Genomic DNA, 19,056 nt, shown 5'->3' with positions numbered 1-19,056 from the left:
GAGTCGTTAACCACTGCACCATGACGGGAACTCCTCAAGTCTATTTCTTAAACAACCAACACCATGCGGCTTTTTCGTGTGTGTGTGTGTGTGTGTGTGTGTGATTACACTTTAGCCATTACCTTTGGCAGTCAAGACACAGTGTTGTCATGCAGGCAGGGCAATTCAAGACAGCATCACTATTTGGAACAGGTTGTTGCTGTTGACGTGGCCTCTGTATTCCAAAACCGTGGTACCTAAAACAGAAAAAGAAAATAGAAGGTGGAAACATTAAAGCCAGGTCTTGATTTCTTTTTTTCTTTTTCTTTTTTTTTTTTTCTTTTTCAGGCCACACCCATGGCATATGGAGGTTCCAAGGCTAGGGGTCCAATTGGAGCTACAGCTGCTGGCCTACACCACAGCCACAGCAACATCAGATCTGAGCCATGTCTGCAACCTACACCACAGCTCACGACAACGCTAGATCCTTAACCTCCACTCAGCGAGGCCAGGGATCAAACTCGCAGTCTCATGGTTCCTAGTCAGATTCATTTCCGCTGCACCACAACAGGAACTCCCAACTCTTGATTTCTAATGCTATTCTCCGATAGAAGAAAATAATACTCCTTAGAGAAATGGTTGATTCTAGGAATGGGGCATACAAGATGGACCTGGAACATCTTGCAGTGCAGGAAAGTAATGATGTGCTAAAAAAGAAACATACATGCACAGTAAGATAGGTATATTAAAGGGGCACAGGAGCCAACCAATTACAGCATGAAAATAAAGTACTATTAAATTATAACCAAAGTAGGAGTTCCCGTACTGGCGCAGCAGAAACGAATCTGACTAGGAACCATGAGGTTGCAGGTTCAATCGCTGGCCTCGCTCAGTGGATTAAGGATCTGGTGTTGCCATGAGCTGTGGTGTATGTCACAGATGTAGCTTGGATCTGGTGTTGCTGTGGCTGTGGGTGTAGGCTGACAGCCGTGGCTCCAATTCAACCACTAGCCTGGGAACCTCCATATTCCATGGGTGTGGCCCTAAAAAGCAAAAAAAAAAAAAAAAATATATATATATATATATATGTAGCCAAAGTATAAATAAATGTCCATGAGTCCATGCTGACATAAATGATTTAATAAATAAATAAATGGGGGAGAATAAACCTCCCATATGTAAAAATTACAAATAATTTATGAAGACATCTCTCCTCAAGGAGGTGGAGCATAACTCCATTCCTAAGTCTAGGCTAAACATAGTGACATCCTTCCAAAAGTATGATACAAAAGGGATGGAAAGGGTAACTTTACAGTAGAGAAGCCTGACAAACAGGACCTCACCACAGCGATCAAAGTCAAGATTAGTAGGAGACATAAAGCATGTGACATGACTGTGCCCTTGATATAAAGTGATGAAAAGGCACTTTACTTCTGTGGTCTTCTTTCCAAAAACTTGTAATTCCAGTCTAATCATGAGAAAAACATTAGATAAATTCTAATAGTGGGGCCTCCCACAATATACCTGACCAATGCTCCTCAGAACTGTTAAGGTCATCAAAACAAGGAAAGTCTGAGAAACTGCCACAGCCAAGAAAAGCCTAAGTAAGGAGATATGACAACTAAATGGGCTCTTGGAACAGAAAATGGATATTAGATAAAAACTAAAGTAATCTGGGAGTTCCCCTGTAGCTCAGCAGGCGAGGGATCTGGCATTATCACTGCTGCCCCTCAGGTTGCTGCTGTGGCTTGGGTTCGATCCCTGGCCTCAGAACTTCCACATGCCAAAGGTAAAGTCAAAAATAAACAAAAACAACGGCAAAAAAAATAAACTAAGGAAATCACAATAAGAAAGAAAAAAACAGAACACTGTAAATCAACCATAATGGGAAAAATAAAAATCGTAATAAGAAAAAAAAATTCCAGAAGTCCCGTCATGGCACAGCAGAAATGAATCTGACTAGGAACCATGAGACTGCGAGTTTGATCCCTGGCCTCGCTGAGTGGAGGTTAAGGATCTAGCGTTGTCGTGAGCTGTGGTGTAGGTTGCAGACATGGCTCAGATCTGATGTTGCTGTGGCTGTGGTGTAGGCCAGCAGCTGTAGCTCCAATTGGACCCCTAGCCTGGGAACCTCCATATGCTGCAGGTGTGGCCCTAAAAAGCAGAAAAAAAAAAAAAAAAAGAATGGATGTGTGTGTATGTATAACAAACAATCACTTTGCTGAACAGCAGAAATGATCACAACACTGTAAATCAACTATACTTCAATAAAATGTTACAAAATTTAAAAGTCGAAGTTCCCATTGTGGCTCAGCAGGTTAAGAACCTGACTAGTATCCATGAGGATGCAGGTTTGATCCCTGGCCTCACTCAGTGGGTTAAGTAGCTGGTGTTGCTGCAGCTGTGTTACAGACTGGCAGCTGCACCTCTGATTCAACCCCTAGCCCAGGAACTTCCACATGCCACATGCATGGCCCTAAAAAAAGAGAAAAAAAGGAAAAAGGGAAAAAATGATATAAATGAATTTATTTATAAAACAAGAGACTCCAGGAGTTCTCCGTCACTCAGTGGCTAACAAACCCGGCTAGTATCCATGAGGTCGTAGGTTCAATCCCTGGCCTCACTCAGTGGGTGAAAGGTCTGGCGTTACCATGAGCTGTGGTCTATGTTGCAAACACGGCTCGGATTCTGCATTGCTCTGGCTGTCATGTAGGCCAGCAGCTGTAGCTCCAATTCAACCCCTAGCCTAAGAACTTCCATATGCCATGGGTGTGGTCCTAAAAAGCCAAAAAAAAAGAGAGAGAGAGACAGGCTCAGATATTATAAACCATATATTCTTTTTTTTTTTTTTTTTTTTTTTGTCTTGTTAGGCATATGGAGGTTCCCAGGCTAGAGGCTGAATGGGAGCTGCAGTCACCGGCCTGCACCACAGCCACACCAGATCCAAGCCACATCTGCGACCTACACCACTGCCCACAGCAACACCAGATCCTTCACCCACTGAGCAAGGCCAGGAATCAAAGCCACATCCTTCCTGATTAACCCTAGTCAGATTTGTTTCTGCTGAGCCATGATAGGAACTCGGGCTTTTCATTTTTAAATTAAACTATTCAGGGAGTTCCCATTGTAGCTCAGCAGGTTAAGAACCCAACTAGTATCCATGAGGACACAGATTTGATCCCTGGCCTCACTCAGTGGGTTAAGGATTTGGAGTTGCCACAAGCTGTGGCGCAGGTTGCAGATGCGGCTTGGATCCAGTGTTGTCATGCCTATAGCATAGGCCGGCAGCTGCAGTTCCAATACAACCCCTAGACCAGGAACTTCTATATGCCACAGGTGCAGCCCTAAAAAGAAAAAATACAATAAAGGAAGAAATAAATAAATAAATAAAATAAAATATTTAGGAGTTCCCTGTGGCTGAGCAGCATTCTTACTGTTGTGGCTTGGGTGACTGCTGTGGTTCAGGTTTGATCTCTGGCCCAGGAACCCCTAGCCTGCGAACTTCCACATGCTACAGGAGTGACCAAAGATAAAAATAAAAAGAAAAGAAAAGAAACTATTCAGCAGTTTTTCCTCACAATTTCTCTACGCACATCTGTATAAACATATACACACAAAACATGAATGCAGTGAAAATCATCTTTTAATAATTTTTTTCTAAAGATTCTAAATATTAAAGTTCTTACCCTCTTCTCTGTGCATCAACCCAAGCCTGATCTCTGTTATCTTTTTCAGGATCATAGAGTAATTCATCATTTGTTGGAATTCTGTGTTGTTTCTTCTTTTTTTTCTTGGTCCCCTGTGCTAATTTTGAAAATGTTAAGGATATGGATAAGTATCATGTCTAAAGTTCACGACTGTTTAATACAGAATAAAATATCTCATCCCCTAAGCTACATATTTTTTCTACTATATCTTCCTAAAAAAGAATTTTTTTTTTTTTTTTTTTTGTCTTTTTTGGCATTTCTTGGGCTGCTCCCACAGCATATGGAGGTTCCCAGGCTAGGGGTTGAATCAGAGCGGTAGCCACTGGCCTACGCCAGAACCACAGCAACGCAGGATCCAAGCCGCGTCTGCAACCTACACCACAGCTCACAGCAATGCCGGATCGTTAACCCACTGAGAAAGGCCAAGGATCGAACCCGCAAACTCATGGTTCTTAGTTGGATTCATTAACCACTGCACCATGACGGGAACTCCTAAAAAAGAATTTTTAAACTATTCTTGCAGTAAAGTTCAGAATTGAGCTCAAATAATAATTGAGTCTCAAAAAGACCAATCAAAGCATGTCAAGAATAGAAACTATTTTTATTTATTTACTTTGCTTTTTTAGGGCTGCACCTGCAGCATATGGAAGTTCCCAGGCTAGGGGTTGAATCGGAGCGCAGCTGCCAGCCTACACCACAGCCACAGCAACACAGGATCCGAGCCAGGTCTGCAAGCTACACCACAGCTCATGGCAACGCCAGACCCTTAAGTCACTGAGCGAGGCCAGGGATCGAACCTACAACTTCATGGATCCTAGCTGGGTCTGCTTCCACTGAGCCACAATGGGAACTCCTGGAAACTACTTTTTTTTTTTTTTTTCTTTTCAGACTGAACAGATTCAGGGTTTATTTTCGAATCCCTCACCTCTACAAATTGTTGGCCAAAAGTTTGCTCAACCAAGTGATAAATGCCAAATAGAATGAAATATTTTTGCACAGTCTCTAACCTTTCACAATGTCACAGTTAAGTGAGACAAAATACTTTTCAAAGCAAATTGAATTCATTTGCAATATATAACACAACTAGCATTAGTTTAAATGAAATTACATAAGATGGCATTTCTTTTTTGAAAGTTACTTGAGAATTTACCTCTATGTGATCAAGTTTACATATTCCCTTTTTTTTTTTTCCAACTGTACAGCATGGGGACCAAGTTACAAATACATGTATACATTCTTTTTCCTCCCATTGTTCTGTTGCAGTGTAAGTACCTACACATAGTTTTCAATGCTACACAGCAGGATCTCATTGTGGAAACTATTTTTGATGTCTTAAATTCTCGGTAAGTTCTCATACATAAAACGCTACTGATAATCAAAACAAAAACAAATAAAAAAAAACAAAGTATAGTCATCCACATACACTAGACCTACTTGAGCTGGTCAATAATTGTCAAAAAATATAAAAATATAAAATTGTTTCTTCACCATATAAATTGGTTATTTGCATATTCCAGTATAATTACTGATATAATTAAGTCAGTTTTAGCTCTTGTCATTATGCTCAACTTTGTTCAAATTTTATACAAAATCAATTCCAGGAGTTCCCGTCGTGGCTCAGTGGTTAATGAATCCGACTAGGAACCATGAGGTTTGGGGTTTGATCCCTGGCCTTGCTTAGTGGGTTAAGGATCCAGGGTTGCCGTGAGCTGTAGTGTAAGTCGCAGACACAGCTTGGATCTGGTGTTGCTGTGGTGTAGGCGGGCAGCTCCAGCTCCTATTAGACCCCTAGACTGGGAACCTCCATATGCTGCGGGTGCAGCCCCAGAAAAGACAAAAAGACCAAAAAAATAATAATAATAATAAATAAAATCAATTCCAAAGATCAGAGAGATTGATTTAAAAAAAAAAAAAAAGCAGCAAGGGAAAATTCTGCAAGACTATAAAAACATAGAAACTATCTGCAGTTGTGAAGGCAAATGTTGCTACATTAAAGAAGCTGAAGGAAGAGGGGCACAAGGCCCTAAGGAAGGAGCTACTGAGTGGGGACATCCTCTTCCTCTCCCAGGTGCATCTCTGCAACACTCGCCTCAGTCCCACGTATTCATTTGTGTGTGTTCCCCATCTGTTCTTATGCATCAATCCTGCTTTTGTTTTCACACCAATTTCCCGCAATTTCCTAAAAGCTAAAACTCAGAGGGAAATCCTAGTATCAAATAATTGCTGGATAACCCTTTTTTCATAAAATGTAACTGCTTAACCTAGTACACATGTTACTCACCTGCTTTGTCTTCATCCTCAGAATCAGAATCAAAGTATATATCGTCATAATACTTTGTTGGAGCTGTTCCAACTTTCCCATGTCCTGAGGAAGATCCTATTAAAACCATAAGGGAAGTTTAAAGACCAAACCATACATAATTGACAAGAAAAAAAACTCTATATATTCTCCGGCACTTCAGAATTCTTTCATTTTCTTTGTTTTTTTTTGGGGGGGGAGGTTTAGGGCTGCACCCGCAGCACATAGAAGTTCCCAAGCTGGGGGTCAAACAGAGCTGCAGCTGCCGGCCTATACCACATCCACAGCAATGTGAAATTCAAGCCGTGTCTGTGACCTACACCACAGCTCACAGCAACACTGGATCCTTAATCCATTGAGCGAAGCCAGGGTTCAAACCCAAGTCCTCATGGATACTAATTGGGTTCGTTACTGCTAAGCCACAGTGGGAACTCCTTCAATTTCATTTGGGTGGCAAAATACTTTCACATCAATGACTTACCGGATTTCTGTGCCCCGTGCAATTACAGAGAACTTCCCTTCCTTGAATAAGTGTTCCAAATCATGAGAAAATTATTCTCATCCTTCCCACAGAGACCAACAGCATATATAATGATAAAAGCACATCTAGGAGTTCCTGTTGTGGCTCAGGAGGTTAAGACCCTAACACAGTGTCCATGAGGATGCAGGTAGATCCCTGGCCTCGTTCAGTGGGTTAAGGATTCAGCATTACCACAAGCTGCAGCATAGGTCACAGATGACACTTGGATCTGACATTACTGTGGCTGTGGCACAGATCTTGGGTGTAGCTCCAATTCAACCCCTAGCCCAGGAACTTCCATATGCCACAGGTGTGGCCATTTAAAAAAAAAAAAGCACATCTAACAAAAGAGACATGTTTTCAAGTTGTCTGCATATATATATATATATATATATATACACACCTTTCAGCCACGTAGTATACTATAGAGAACGGAGAATAAACATGTTTTTTTTTGGGGGGGGGGACCTTTTAGGGCATATGGAAGCACCCACAGCCACAGCAATGCCAGATCCTTAACCCACTGAGCGGGGCCAGGGATCAAACCCGCATCCTCATGGATACTAGTCAGATTCATTACTGATGACCCATGACAGGAACTCCTAAATGTCTTGGTTTTTTTCAGTTTTTTAATCTTTTTTTAAGACTACACCCGTGGCATGTGGAGGTTCCCAGGCTAGGGGTTGAATCGGAGCCGCAGCTGTCAGCCTACACCACAGCCACATGGGATCTGAGCCTCGTCTGCAACCTACACCACAGCTCACGGCACACCAGATCCTTAACCCACTGAGCAAGGCCAGGGATCGAACCCACATCCTCATGGATGCTAGACAGGTTTGTTAACCTCTGAGCCATGACGGGAACTCCTACCTTCAATTCTTAACAATTAATATATAGCATAACAACATGGACACACAGCTGAGGAGTTCTACTTTCAAACCAGTTTTTAAGTCGGGTATATTTTACATAGAGACCAAGTTATCGAAATGATGTATGTCTCATTACTCAGTAAAATGAAAATGAGACAAGAATTGTGGTGACACAATTCAAGCTGCTATGTCAGTGCTATGTAACCTTAAAAATACTTCTATAGGAGTTTCCATTGTGGAGCAGTGGAAACAAATCCGACTAGGAACCATGAGATTGCAGGTTCAATCCCTGGCCGTGCTCAGTGGGTTAAGGATCTGGCATTGCCCTAAGCTGTGGTGTAGGTCACAGTATGGCTCGGATCTGATGTTGCTGTGGCTATGGCCAACAGCTATAGCTCCAATTTGACTCCTAGCCTGGGAACTTCCATATGCCACAGGTGCGGCCCTAAACAGAAAAAAAAACAAAAAAACAAAAACAAAAAACCCTTCTGTTAAGTGTGGTTTTTTTCTTTTATTCTGGAGTAAAAATTACAAAAGGAAATCAAACAAGTAAACAGTACTAAACAGCCTCCTTCCAGAAACACAGGAAACCGCTTCACTCGTGATCAAAGAAAACTAGGCTCAGGTTGCCAAGCACATTTATTCATTTATTCAATAAGTATTTACTGAGCACCTACTGAAAGTGCTGGGGACACAACACAGTTCAAATAAGGTTCCTTGCCGTTATGGAGCTAAGAGAAATATATGAAAATCTAAAATTTTACCTGTTTCCAGAGAGGATAACTTGTCCTCCATTGTTTTTAAGGTGGAATTCAATTCGGCTTCCATTTCTTTTTCGAATTCATCTTCACTAGATGATTCACTTTCTCCAGTAAGACATTCTCTGATGAGTTTCCGCTTTTGGTCAGGGGTTCCATGTAAAAGCACATCCACTTCATCTTCAGAACTAGAACACATTTAAATTATAAAAAACATGAATTTTTTTTTTTTTTTGGGGGTCTTTTCTAGGGCCGCTCCCACGGCATATGGAGGTTCCCAGGCTAGGGGTCCAATCGGAGCTGTAGCCACCAGCCTACGCCAGAGCCACAGCAAAGCGGGATCCAAGCCGCATCTGCGACCTACACCACAGCTCACAGCAACGCCAGATGGTTAACCCACTGAGCAAGGGCAGGGATCGAACCCGCAACCTCATGGTTCCTAGTTGGATTCGTTAACCACTAAGCCATGACGGGAACTCCAAGAACATGAATATTAAAGAGTTATAATAACTTAAAATGTCCATCACCTCACGCCCCAACAACTTTACTGCATTTGATTCATCTGTCCTTACACACAGATCTCCCCACTTAATAGATCAACCATTTATACATATTTCCAAATATATTTTTAAGTCTGTACATTTCCTCTTGTAAATGTTGTACAGCTATTTCTCTTTGCCATTAAATACTACAACGAACATCTCTGTAAACATCTTGTTTCTGTAGAATTTCTTAGGCTAAATGTCTAGAATTAGATGCAAACATCTTTCCAATTTCTGGAATTATCACACTACTTTCCAAGAGTATTGCACCAATTCATAACACCATCAGCAATGAAAAATTTATCTCACAGAACTGGGAGTTTTTTTGAAACTCTGGATACTTAAATAAAACTTAATCTATGTAACAGATAGCTAACATATCCATACAAAATGTTAACAGATAGTAAGTAAATATTACAGTATAAAAGGCACAGTGCTACAGAGAACCATAAAGAGAGAAAGCTAAATTACATTCCAGGAGTTCCCATCATGGCGCAGCAGAGAAACAAATCCGACTAGGAACCATGAGCTTGTGGGTTCAATCCCTGGCCTCACTTGGTGGGTTAAGGATCTGGCCCTGCCATGCACTGTGGTGTAGGTTGCAGATGTGGCTCAGATCTGAGGATGCTGTGGCTAGGCTCTGACTACCTCTGGCCTGGGTACCTCCATATGCCATGGGTGTGGCCCTAAAAAGCAAATAAATAAATAAATAAATAAATAAATAAATAATATTCCAAATTCTCCTGAGCAATTTCTGCCAATTTCCTTGCTGTTTCATACCTAGGTTTCCCCACCAAGAGCAGTATGACAGAATTAAACCGGATACCAGCAGGAATGAAATGTTATCAAGATAAATGAAATGGTCAAGACATTTCTAATACAGTCAACAGTTTATACACAACATTCAATTATTCATAGTCTGAGAAGTTACAGAGTATCCTGGGTTTTGTGTCTCTATTTTTATCTTCTGCAATGCTTGTGAGCTTCCAGCAGAAGGTAAATAAGAAGAACACAATACACACCAATCAAGTTTGCTAATGACAGAAGCCTTGTCCAGATTCTACTCTCAAGATAACTCCCCATCTGACACTGCTCATCCTGACCAGCATGCTCCCTTTCTCCACTACCACTATATTCACTCAGGTCTGCTTAACTCTGCCTGCGCCACCATGGCCTAAAGGTCCCCAAGCCTCCAAACTCTTGTTTCATTCCACCCTTAACCCTGCTGCCAGAATGTTATTCCTAAAGAACTCTCATCACACCACTACCCAAATCCAAAAGAAAATCATCCATGGGGTTCCCATCATGGCTCAGTGGTTAACAAACCCAACCAGTATCCAGGAGGATGTGGGTTCAATCCCTGGACCCACTCAGGGGGTTAAGGATCCACTGTTGCATGAGCTGTAATGTAGATGGCAGATGTGGCTCGGATCCCACGTGTTGTAGGCCCCAGTTCCAATTTGACCCCTAGCCTGGGAACTTCCATATGCCACAGGTGTAGCCCCAAAAAGCAAAAAAGAGAAAGAGCGTTCCGCAGTCTGATTTCAACACATCTTTTCAGCCTTAGCTCTCAAGATTACCCTGGAACTACCCCAGTGGTCTTCAACTGGGAGCAATTTTGGCTGCTTCCCCACCTCCTCTAACCCCAGGAACATTTGGCATAGAGATTTTTTTAGAGTTTTTTTTTTTTTTTTTTTTTCTTTTTCGGCTGCACCCTCAACACATGGAAATTCCCAGGCCAAAGAGTCAATCCAAGCTGCAGCTGCAACCTACACAGCAGCTATAGCAATGCCAGAATCTTAACCTATTGCACCACAGTGGGGAAGTCCAGTTAGAGATTTTTTTCTTTTTTTTTAATAATGATTTTTACTTTTTCCATTATAGCTGGTTTACAGTGTTCTGTCAATTTTCTACTGCAGAGTGAGGTGACCCGGTCACACATACATGTATACATTCTTTTTTCTCACATTATCATGCTCCATCACAAGTGACCAGATATAGTTCCCAGTGCAGTCAGAGATGTATTTGATTGTCTTAATTGGGAGGCGAGAGGAGCTACTGGCATCTAGTGGCTTATTCACCACCTGCTGTAAAAGAGGTAGATTCTCCAAGCGCAAATGGTCCTAAACCATGATACCAACCCAATGAATGTGTAGCACCCATCTGGGCCTCTCCACGTACAAGAGTTGGGAAGTAAGAGTGACTAACACAAACATGATGCTCATGCTTCTTGCTACGCTATGAGTTCTCTCCAACTCAGAAGTCTCATATGTTCTGCTGGTTTCCGTGAAACAGTAACAGGCTATAAAAGATTCACTTATAAGCAGGGTAAAATCAAATCCTGATAGACATCTCTTAAACACCTCTAACACAATCTCGCTTCTTAAAACAAGCATTCATTTCAGAGCCCTGAGTAGGGCAATAGTGCCTAATAACACGGTTTTGTTTCCACAGTATTTATTTTTACAGTTAGCAATTACCTTACCAGCGGCAACTGTCAGGGGAATATAAAGCATCCTTAAAGAAATTTAACTACAGGAGTTCCTGTTGTGGCTCAGCAGGTTACTAAACAGATGGGTATCCATGAGGATATGGGTTCAATCCCTGCCCTGGCTCAATGGGTTAAGAATCTGGCATTGCCACAAGCTGTGGCATAGGTTGAAGATGTGGCTCAGAACTGGTGTTGCTGTGGCTATGGCAGAGACCCCAGCTACAGCTCTGATTTGACCCCTAGCCTGGGAACATCCATTTGCTGCAGGTGTGGCCCTAAAAAGAAATTTAACTACAAAATGTAAACTGAGAGTTCCCACTGTGGTGCAGTGGATTAAGAATCTGACTTGGGTGGTTGCAGAGGGATGGGTTCGATCCCCAGCCCGTCACAGTGGGTTAAAGAATCTGACAGCGTGGCCACAGCTATATCTTGCATTCAATCCCTGGCCCCGGAACTTTCATATGCAACAGGTGCAATCATAAAACTTTTTTAAGTCGTAATTTGTGAATTTAAAAAAAATTAACACCAGAGTTCCTGTTGTAGTGCAGTGGAAACAAGCCAACTAGTATCCACAAGGATTCGGGTTCAATCCCTGGCATCGTTCAGTGGGTCAGGGATCTGGCACTGCCATGAGCTGTGGTACAGATCACAGATGCAGCACAGATCCCTCATTGCTGTGGCTGTGGCAATAGGCCGGCAGCTGTAGCTCTGATTCAACTCCTAGCCTGGGAACTTCCATATGCCACAGGTGCAGCCCTAAAAAGCAAAAAAAAAAAAAAAACAATTTAACACACAAAAAAAGTAAACTGACTTTAAGAAAAAAATAAATAATAACAGGGATGAGTATGGAGATGGCAAGGGCAGAATAACTCAAGTTCAGGAAACACTGTTATATGGCTATCAAACTGAATTACTTATTGATGCCCTCATATGCCTCCTTTCACAGACTGGGCTGTGAAATTAACTGAAAGAAATTCTTTTTTTTTTTTGTCTTTTTGTCTCTTTAGGACCACACCCACAGCATATGGAGGTTCCGAGGCTAGGGTCTAATCAGAACTGTAGCCGCCAGCCTACACCAGAGCCACAGCAACATCAGATCCCAGCCAGGTCTTCAACCTACACCACAGCTCACGGCAGCACTAGATCCACAACCCACGGAGGGAGGCCAAGGATCGAACCCTCAACCCCATGGTTCCTAGTTGGATTCGTTTCCACTGAGCCATGATGGGAACTCCTGATTCTTGGACTCCATCCTCACTCCCCACAACAGAAATCTTCACAGCAGCTCAACCTCCCATACCTCTAACCCCTCCACAGGGTAACATAAGTAAACACTGCAACTAAAGGAAAGGCAGTTTCACGGAAAGCTTAGTCCCACAGAATGTCTTAAAGTTAATGAATGAGAGTTCCAGTTGTGGCATGGCGGAAACAAACCCGACTAGGAACCATGAGGTTTCATATTCGATCCCTAGCCTTGCTCAGTGGGTTAATGATCTGGTGTTGCCGCGAGCTGTGGTGTAGGTCGCTCGAAGACAGGCTCAGATTCTGCGTTGCTGTAGCGTGGGCCAGCAGCTGTAGCTCCGACTGGACCCCTAGTCTGGGAACCTCCATATGCCGCAGGTTCGGCCCTAAAAAGTAAAAAATAATAAGGTTTATGAACAAGATCTTCTGACAGTTTTAAAAAATGGCTAAAAGTGCCTGGAAATCTCTCGTCAACATAACTGCAAATTTCCCCCAGACAAGATTAACCCCTCCCTCCTGGAAATTCCCACGGTACTTAATCTGTGACTATCCGAGGTCATCTTTTCCTACAGTACTCTTGGAGAAACACATTTATTTCCCAAGCATACATCTTCCAAAATAAGTATCTTATTTCCCCTACTTTACCGTAGGCCTATAGAAGACAAAAAATCTTATGATTGACCTATGTCGCCCAAACCAAGCATATATTAGATGCTCAAAAAAAAAGTTAAATATTCCCTTATTTCTGTTTACAGCAGTTTATTCTTCATGATGGTCACTTCACAGTAAGTCCCGTGAGCTTAACATATCTCTGATATACTTACTATACTTCCTTTTTATGGATGAGAAATCGAAGATAAGTGCTTTCCTTCGGTCACAGTGCTAGTAAGATGCAGAAGCAAGATTCCATCTCACAGCTTTTGAATCTTACGCATAATTCCAGAATACGCCCCTTCCCCGCGCGTGTGTCGGCCCCGCCTCCCCGGTGGCTGCGCGAACACACCAGAACCCCCTCGGCGTCCCACTGGTGACAGCAGGGAGCGACGGGCGTCCGAACCGCCGGGCCGAGCGTCTGCACCTGCCCGGCAAGCGCACTGAGGGGGGGGGGTCGAAGCCTCGAGGGCCGGGGCGGGGCAGGGGCCCACCTGCTCAAAGCCGGTTCCTCGTCGCTAGGTTCTTCAACTGCGTAGGGGTCGTAGTCACCTTGGAGGCGGTTCATGGTGGCCTGCACCCACCAACACCGTCCTCAGGCGTCGACAGGATATCTGTTTACTCCGCCGGTCCCTTCCCTAAAGCGCTCCTACACCACTTCCGCCAGCACTTCCTGCGCGCTTGCGCAGACCATCCCAGCAAGGGGTGGGGAAAGGGGAGCGTCCCAGTGTCCTGCTGCTGCGCCCTGCAGCTTCTGCTTCCTAGGAACCCGCTTCCTTATTTCTTATTCATTATTATTATTACGAAGTTACAGTCGGCACCCTCAGAAGTGGCAGTCTCTGAGATTAGCCCTGTACTTGCAGTGTGTCACGTTATGACGAGAAAACGCCAACATCTGTGTGCTGAGGAATTGTAGCCTGAGATCGGGGCCAGTAGGTCTCCAGACAGTAGCACCCGATGTCCCCAACCTTCTCTCCTGAAGTCCTTATGCCTTCTTTTCACGTGAGACTGCCTTTCCCTCACACTGCTCACTTCTCAGTCTGACCTCTGCCCTACCGACTACCTACCGAAAAGTTGCGAGGTCGTCACCTAAGTAATTGCCTTTACTTGGCCTCTTTTCCGTCCCGAAAGAAAGAAAGAAGTTCCCATTGTGGCGCAGCGGAAAGGAGTGTGACTAGGAACTATGAGGTTGCAGGTTCGATCCCTGGCCTCGCTTAGTGCTTTAAGAATCTGTCGTTGCAGTGAGCTGTGGTGTAGGTCGCAGATGGGGCTCGGATTCCGCGTTGCTGTAACTGTGGCCTAGGCTGGCGGCTGTAACTCTAATTGGACCCCTAGCCTGGGAACCTCCATATGCCGTGGGTGAGGCCCTAAAAGACAAAAAACCAAAAAAGACATTTTCCTCCCCTTTTTCTGTAGGCCTATACTCCAGGCCTGCCTCCTTACCAACAGCTCTCCCCTCTTCTTGATTCTAATCAGATGACTACCCGGTCTTATTTAATCTTTGCCTTCTCCCCCATGCACTGCCGGTTTTCCAATTGCTTTGCTCCATATCTCCGCCTGTTGCAGCGCTGACAATTCAGTCAGTGCAGCCCAACTCAGCTCAGCATCTTTCCATCCCATTCTTATACCTCACAAATAGCTACCTATGACCCAGTTTCTGCCTTTGGAAGTTCCTGTTGGGGGCAGAGGAAACAATTTGAGCAGTATCCCTGAAGGATGTGGGTTCAATCCCTGGCCTCGCTCAGTGGGTCGGGGATGGGGGTTGCCATGAGCTATGATGAGCGATGGTATAGGTCTCAGAGACTGCTCAGATCCTGCTTTGCTGTGGGTGTGGTGTAGGCCGGCAGCTGTAACTCCAATTAGACCCCTAGCCTGGGAACTTCCATATGCGGCAAATATCGCCCTAAAAAGCAAAAAAAAAAAAAAGTCGTATATTTAAAAAAAAAAATTTCTGCCCTTGGCTGCTTCCTCCATCCTCACAAGTGCCATAGACCAGAAGTCTTGGAACTGATTGATTCATTTCTCTGCCCCTCCATGAGCCCCAGGTCCCAAGTACTGCAGATCTCTTAGCAACTTTTCTCTCATCTACATTCCACCTCCTCACCCCTCACCTTGACTATTGAATAGGCTCTTAATTGACAGCCTTGTTTTGTTTTTGTTCCCTCTCCTAACAATGCTATTGTCTACCAGTATAGCTTTACTGTGAACAATTTCCTTCCCAAAAAAGTGCTAATAATTCACCTTTACCTGCTGATTCCATCACCTCAATCTGCAGTATTCTTGGTCCTCCTCCACCATATGCTTCAACGCATCATACCAAACTGATTTCCCATACATATCCGGTTCAATTTGCTGTTAGAGAATATGTGTTAGGCCTTCCACTGTTAGGTCCTTGCTTATGCTATTCACAGGAGCAACTACTCCTATTATTAATTCTAACATCCAAGCCCTACCTGTCCTTCAAGATCTGTCTGCAAGCAAAGCATGGGTCAGTAACTAAATAGAATAATCCTATAGAATACCTTTCAGCCATGAGATGCCTTGTTATAGTAAATCACACTATACCATTGCTGTGATGCCTTTTCAGACTCTCCCTCTACACGGGACATTTCTGTGCTTTGAAATCTTGTAGGATAATGTATTTCCCTGGTTTTTAACTATTGTTCCACCTAACTCTTTAGCAAAATAAAATACTCTCCCTGAGTCACAGTGATGTGAAGGAGACACCTGTTGGGGAATCCATTTTTCCTTTTCTGGGAATCGTGGCTCTCCTCAAGGATGTGCCCTGGCATCCATGTTCATTCTGTTCCACACAAGTCGAGCCATTACTTACTTATTTACTCCCATAAACTTAAAATTAGGAGTCAGAGATTCTAAAGAGCTGGCTGTAGTCCTAGGACTTGTAACAGAATAAGTAAACTCAGGTGGAGCCTGCCAATTTTGGTGGCTTTTGGGGGTTATATGTGTTCATGATGAGCAAGCAAAGAAAAGCAGGAAGGAGCATGCAGCAAAGAGAAGCAGAGGAGCTGCATACTCCTTCCTGCTTTTCTTCTCTTGTCAAAAACTGCTTTTTGACTGTCAAAAACTGCTTTTCTTTGCTTTGTCAAAAACTATAAGCCCTCAACTCCAACCCCTTCTCTCCATCCCATCTTCTCTATTCCTTAATCCACTTTTCCCCCATCTACTTCATGTTATTTATTTGCTTAATTCTTTCTCCTTCTTCCCTTTACTGACGCACAAAATAATCACCTCAAAACTTAAGAGCTTTTGGAGTTCCCATTATGGTGCAGCAGAAACGAATCCAAATCCGACTAGGAACCATGAGGTTGTGGATTAGATCCCTGGCCTCACTCAGTGGGTTAAGGATCTGGTGTTGCTGTGGCTGTGGTGTAGGCTGACAGCTGTAGCTCTGATTGGACCTCTAGCCTGGGAATCTCCATATGCCACAAGCGCAGCCCTAAAAATTAAAAAAAAAAAAAAAAACCTTAAGAGCTTTAAAACAAAAACAATCATCTATTTTCATCCAAATCTGCAGTTTGGGCAGGGATTACCTGCTCCCCAATGTCTGGGGTCTCAGTTTGGGACTGAACCAGCTGGGGACTTATCCAGGCATCTCTCTTTTCTATGCATCATTCTCCACCAAGCTTGGGGCTTCTGTTGAAGGAGATGATCTGATCAGTGGGTTGTGACCACTGGTTGAGCTTTGAGCCGCATTCAGGTAATCCAGGTTCCTCACTCCCCATTCCTTGAAATGTATATTCTGCCCACTGTTCCTACAATGGAAGCTGTTCCAAGGATGCAACCTTGAGAGAATAAGGTAAGACTGTCTGCACAGTATACCTGACTGAACCCAATTAAGGCCTCTGTGTAAACTTTTAAGATTTGGCTGGCAGAGGCAGAAATCATCTCATCTTTTCACAGCCCAAGACAAGTGTAGTAAGTTCTCTTGCTCATGAAACCTGCCATCTGCCAATTTAGAGTGGACTGCCTCTTTCTTTACTCTCTCTTTAGTGGGGGAGGGGGTCAGTACGCAAACCAAGAGCTTTCTCATAACATGGTAGCCCCACAGCTGTCAGCCTTTTTACATGGCAGCTCGAGTCTCCCACACAAGATTCCCAGAGACCTAGATGGAAGCCCAAGGCTTCTGAGGACCTAGCCTCAGAATTCCCAGAACATCTGTGAAAACTATCAATCACACTTTCCTAAAGTGAGAATGGGCTGAAGGAGGCGAGGTTAAAGGTCAATGGTGTGGAATAGTGAGTTCTCTCCCTGAGCTCATCAAGGACTGTTTGTTTGTTTGTTTGTTTTAATTTTTTTAGCTCTCACCTAGGGGCTCAGCAAATGTTCAGAAACATTGTTAATGAAGCTGAACAGGGAATGCTCTGTGATTTCTCTGTAGGAAGGACAGTGTTATTAATCTTCTCTGGACTCAGAGCTAGATCCTTTTCAGGAAATTTTTTGCTTGTTTGTTTTTAATTGTGAGGTCAGTAAGGTAATTCAATAAGTATATTAAAAGCTTATAATCAGCACTATTCTAGCCAACTATGGCAACTATTTTAGTCAAAAAAAATAGACAAGAATCCATGACCTCACTGAATCTTATATTCCAGTGGGTGAAGTTAGGAAACTAAAACCTGTTGGATGAGTGCTTCTCAAAGTTCAGTGTGTATAGAATCAACTAGGAATCTTGTTGAAATGTTGATTCTCAATAGCTCTTGCAAAGGTGAAGTTTAAGATTCTGCATTCTTTTTTTAAAAAATTACTTATTAAAGTATAGTTGATTTACAATATTGTGGAGATCCCTTGTGGAACAGGGATCTGGCATTGTCACAGCACAGGCTCTGGCATGGGTTGGACACAAGGCCTTGGAAAAACAAAACATTGTTATAGCTTCAAGTGTAAAGCTTCAGATTATTCTCTATTATAGGTCCTTATAAAATATTGAATATAGTTCTGTGTGCTATACACTAAAATCCTTGTTTATATGATATGTGTCTATTAATCCCATACTTCTTGTTTATCCCTCCTTTTTTCGCTGTCGGTATCCACAAATTTGGTTTCTAATTTGTTTTCTACCTCTGTTTGTTTTGTAATAAGCTGATTCGTATTATTTTTATGCTCCGCATATGACATGACTCTACTTGTCTTCTGCTGATTTACCTCAGTCCATCCATCCTCGTTGATGCAAATGGCAATACTTACCTTTCTTTCTTTCTTTTTTTTTTTTTTTTTGCTTTTTCATACCGCACCTGCGGTGTCTTATATAGAGGTTTCCTGGCTAGGGATTCCAATCCGTGCTACAGCTGCCTGCACGACAGCCACGCCAGATCGGATCCTCATCCCTTGCAACCTACACACCGCAGCGAACGCCAGCCAGGAATCAGCCAGGGATCGAACTTCAACCTCCTGGTTGTTACTAGTCCAATTTGTTCTTGGGGAATCACAACCGGAATTCGTAAGACTGAGCATTTTTAACGTTTCGCCTAGCAACGAAATAGCGGGGGGAAAAAAACTAAAACGATCAGTAACGAATCAAACGCTAAAAACAGAAACAAAACTGTAAAAAACGAAAACAGCAGTAGCAAAACCTTGCATATAAAGAAGAAAACGTCGGAATTTAAACGATTCTTCTGATTCACCAAGCCAAAAAAAAAAACCCGTAAAAATTCATACCACGGTAAACACCACAGATTCAAGAAAAGAAAAACTTATAGCCATTGAAACTCCAAACCGTGTTTTCGAAAACAAATTAAGAAAAAGCGTCCATGAAAAAAAGCCGTAGTACTAAAAACAACGTTCCTTAAAAAAAAAAAAAAAAAAAAAAGTCGTCTCACCTTTACATACGTAAAAACCAGGGGAGAGCGCGAACGCAGTCCCCCACTATCACAAATTATGCAGTCGAGTTTCCCACATGTGGGGAAATCGCAGGGGTCAGCACATCCGCGGTACAATGGATGAGCCTCGCCCTGGGAAAACCACCTACTGGATCATGGTATCT

General features: G+C 43.0%; 1 protein-coding gene and 1 long non-coding RNA gene across 3 annotated transcripts in view; one reads left to right on the top strand and one right to left on the bottom strand.

Moving 5' to 3' along the window:
* The window catches only part of EAPP (E2F associated phosphoprotein), a 22,993-nt gene extending 9,259 nt beyond the window's left edge, over positions 1-13,734 (bottom strand). The window contains exons 1-5 of one of the 2 annotated variants that reach the window (XM_001928370.5): positions 13,553-13,734; positions 8,139-8,320; positions 5,968-6,063; positions 3,666-3,783; positions 123-236 (exon numbers count right to left, since the gene is read on the bottom strand). In XM_001928370.5, coding sequence (XP_001928405.3) covers positions 123-236; positions 3,666-3,783; positions 5,968-6,063; positions 8,139-8,320; positions 13,553-13,626 — 584 coding nt within the window. In that variant the 5' untranslated portion in view covers positions 13,627-13,734. The remainder of the gene's footprint in view (positions 1-122; positions 237-3,665; positions 3,784-5,967; positions 6,064-8,138; positions 8,321-13,552) is intronic. The other variant, XM_021099174.1, reaches the window with a different exon arrangement.
* The window catches only part of LOC110261577, a 24,941-nt gene extending 5,885 nt beyond the window's left edge, over positions 1-19,056 (top strand). The window contains exons 2-5 of the long non-coding RNA XR_002345866.1: positions 5,236-5,240; positions 6,289-6,290; positions 16,423-16,428; positions 18,932-19,056. This is a non-coding gene — a long non-coding RNA (uncharacterized LOC110261577). The remainder of the gene's footprint in view (positions 1-5,235; positions 5,241-6,288; positions 6,291-16,422; positions 16,429-18,931) is intronic.

Source organism: Sus scrofa, chromosome 7 (assembly GCF_000003025.6).
Source record: "Sus scrofa isolate TJ Tabasco breed Duroc chromosome 7, Sscrofa11.1, whole genome shotgun sequence".
In the NCBI taxonomy this organism is placed as follows: Eukaryota; Metazoa; Chordata; class Mammalia; order Artiodactyla; family Suidae; genus Sus; species Sus scrofa.
The sequence above is the reverse complement of the archived record's forward strand: the minus strand, read 5'-3'. Positions and strand labels throughout refer to the sequence as shown.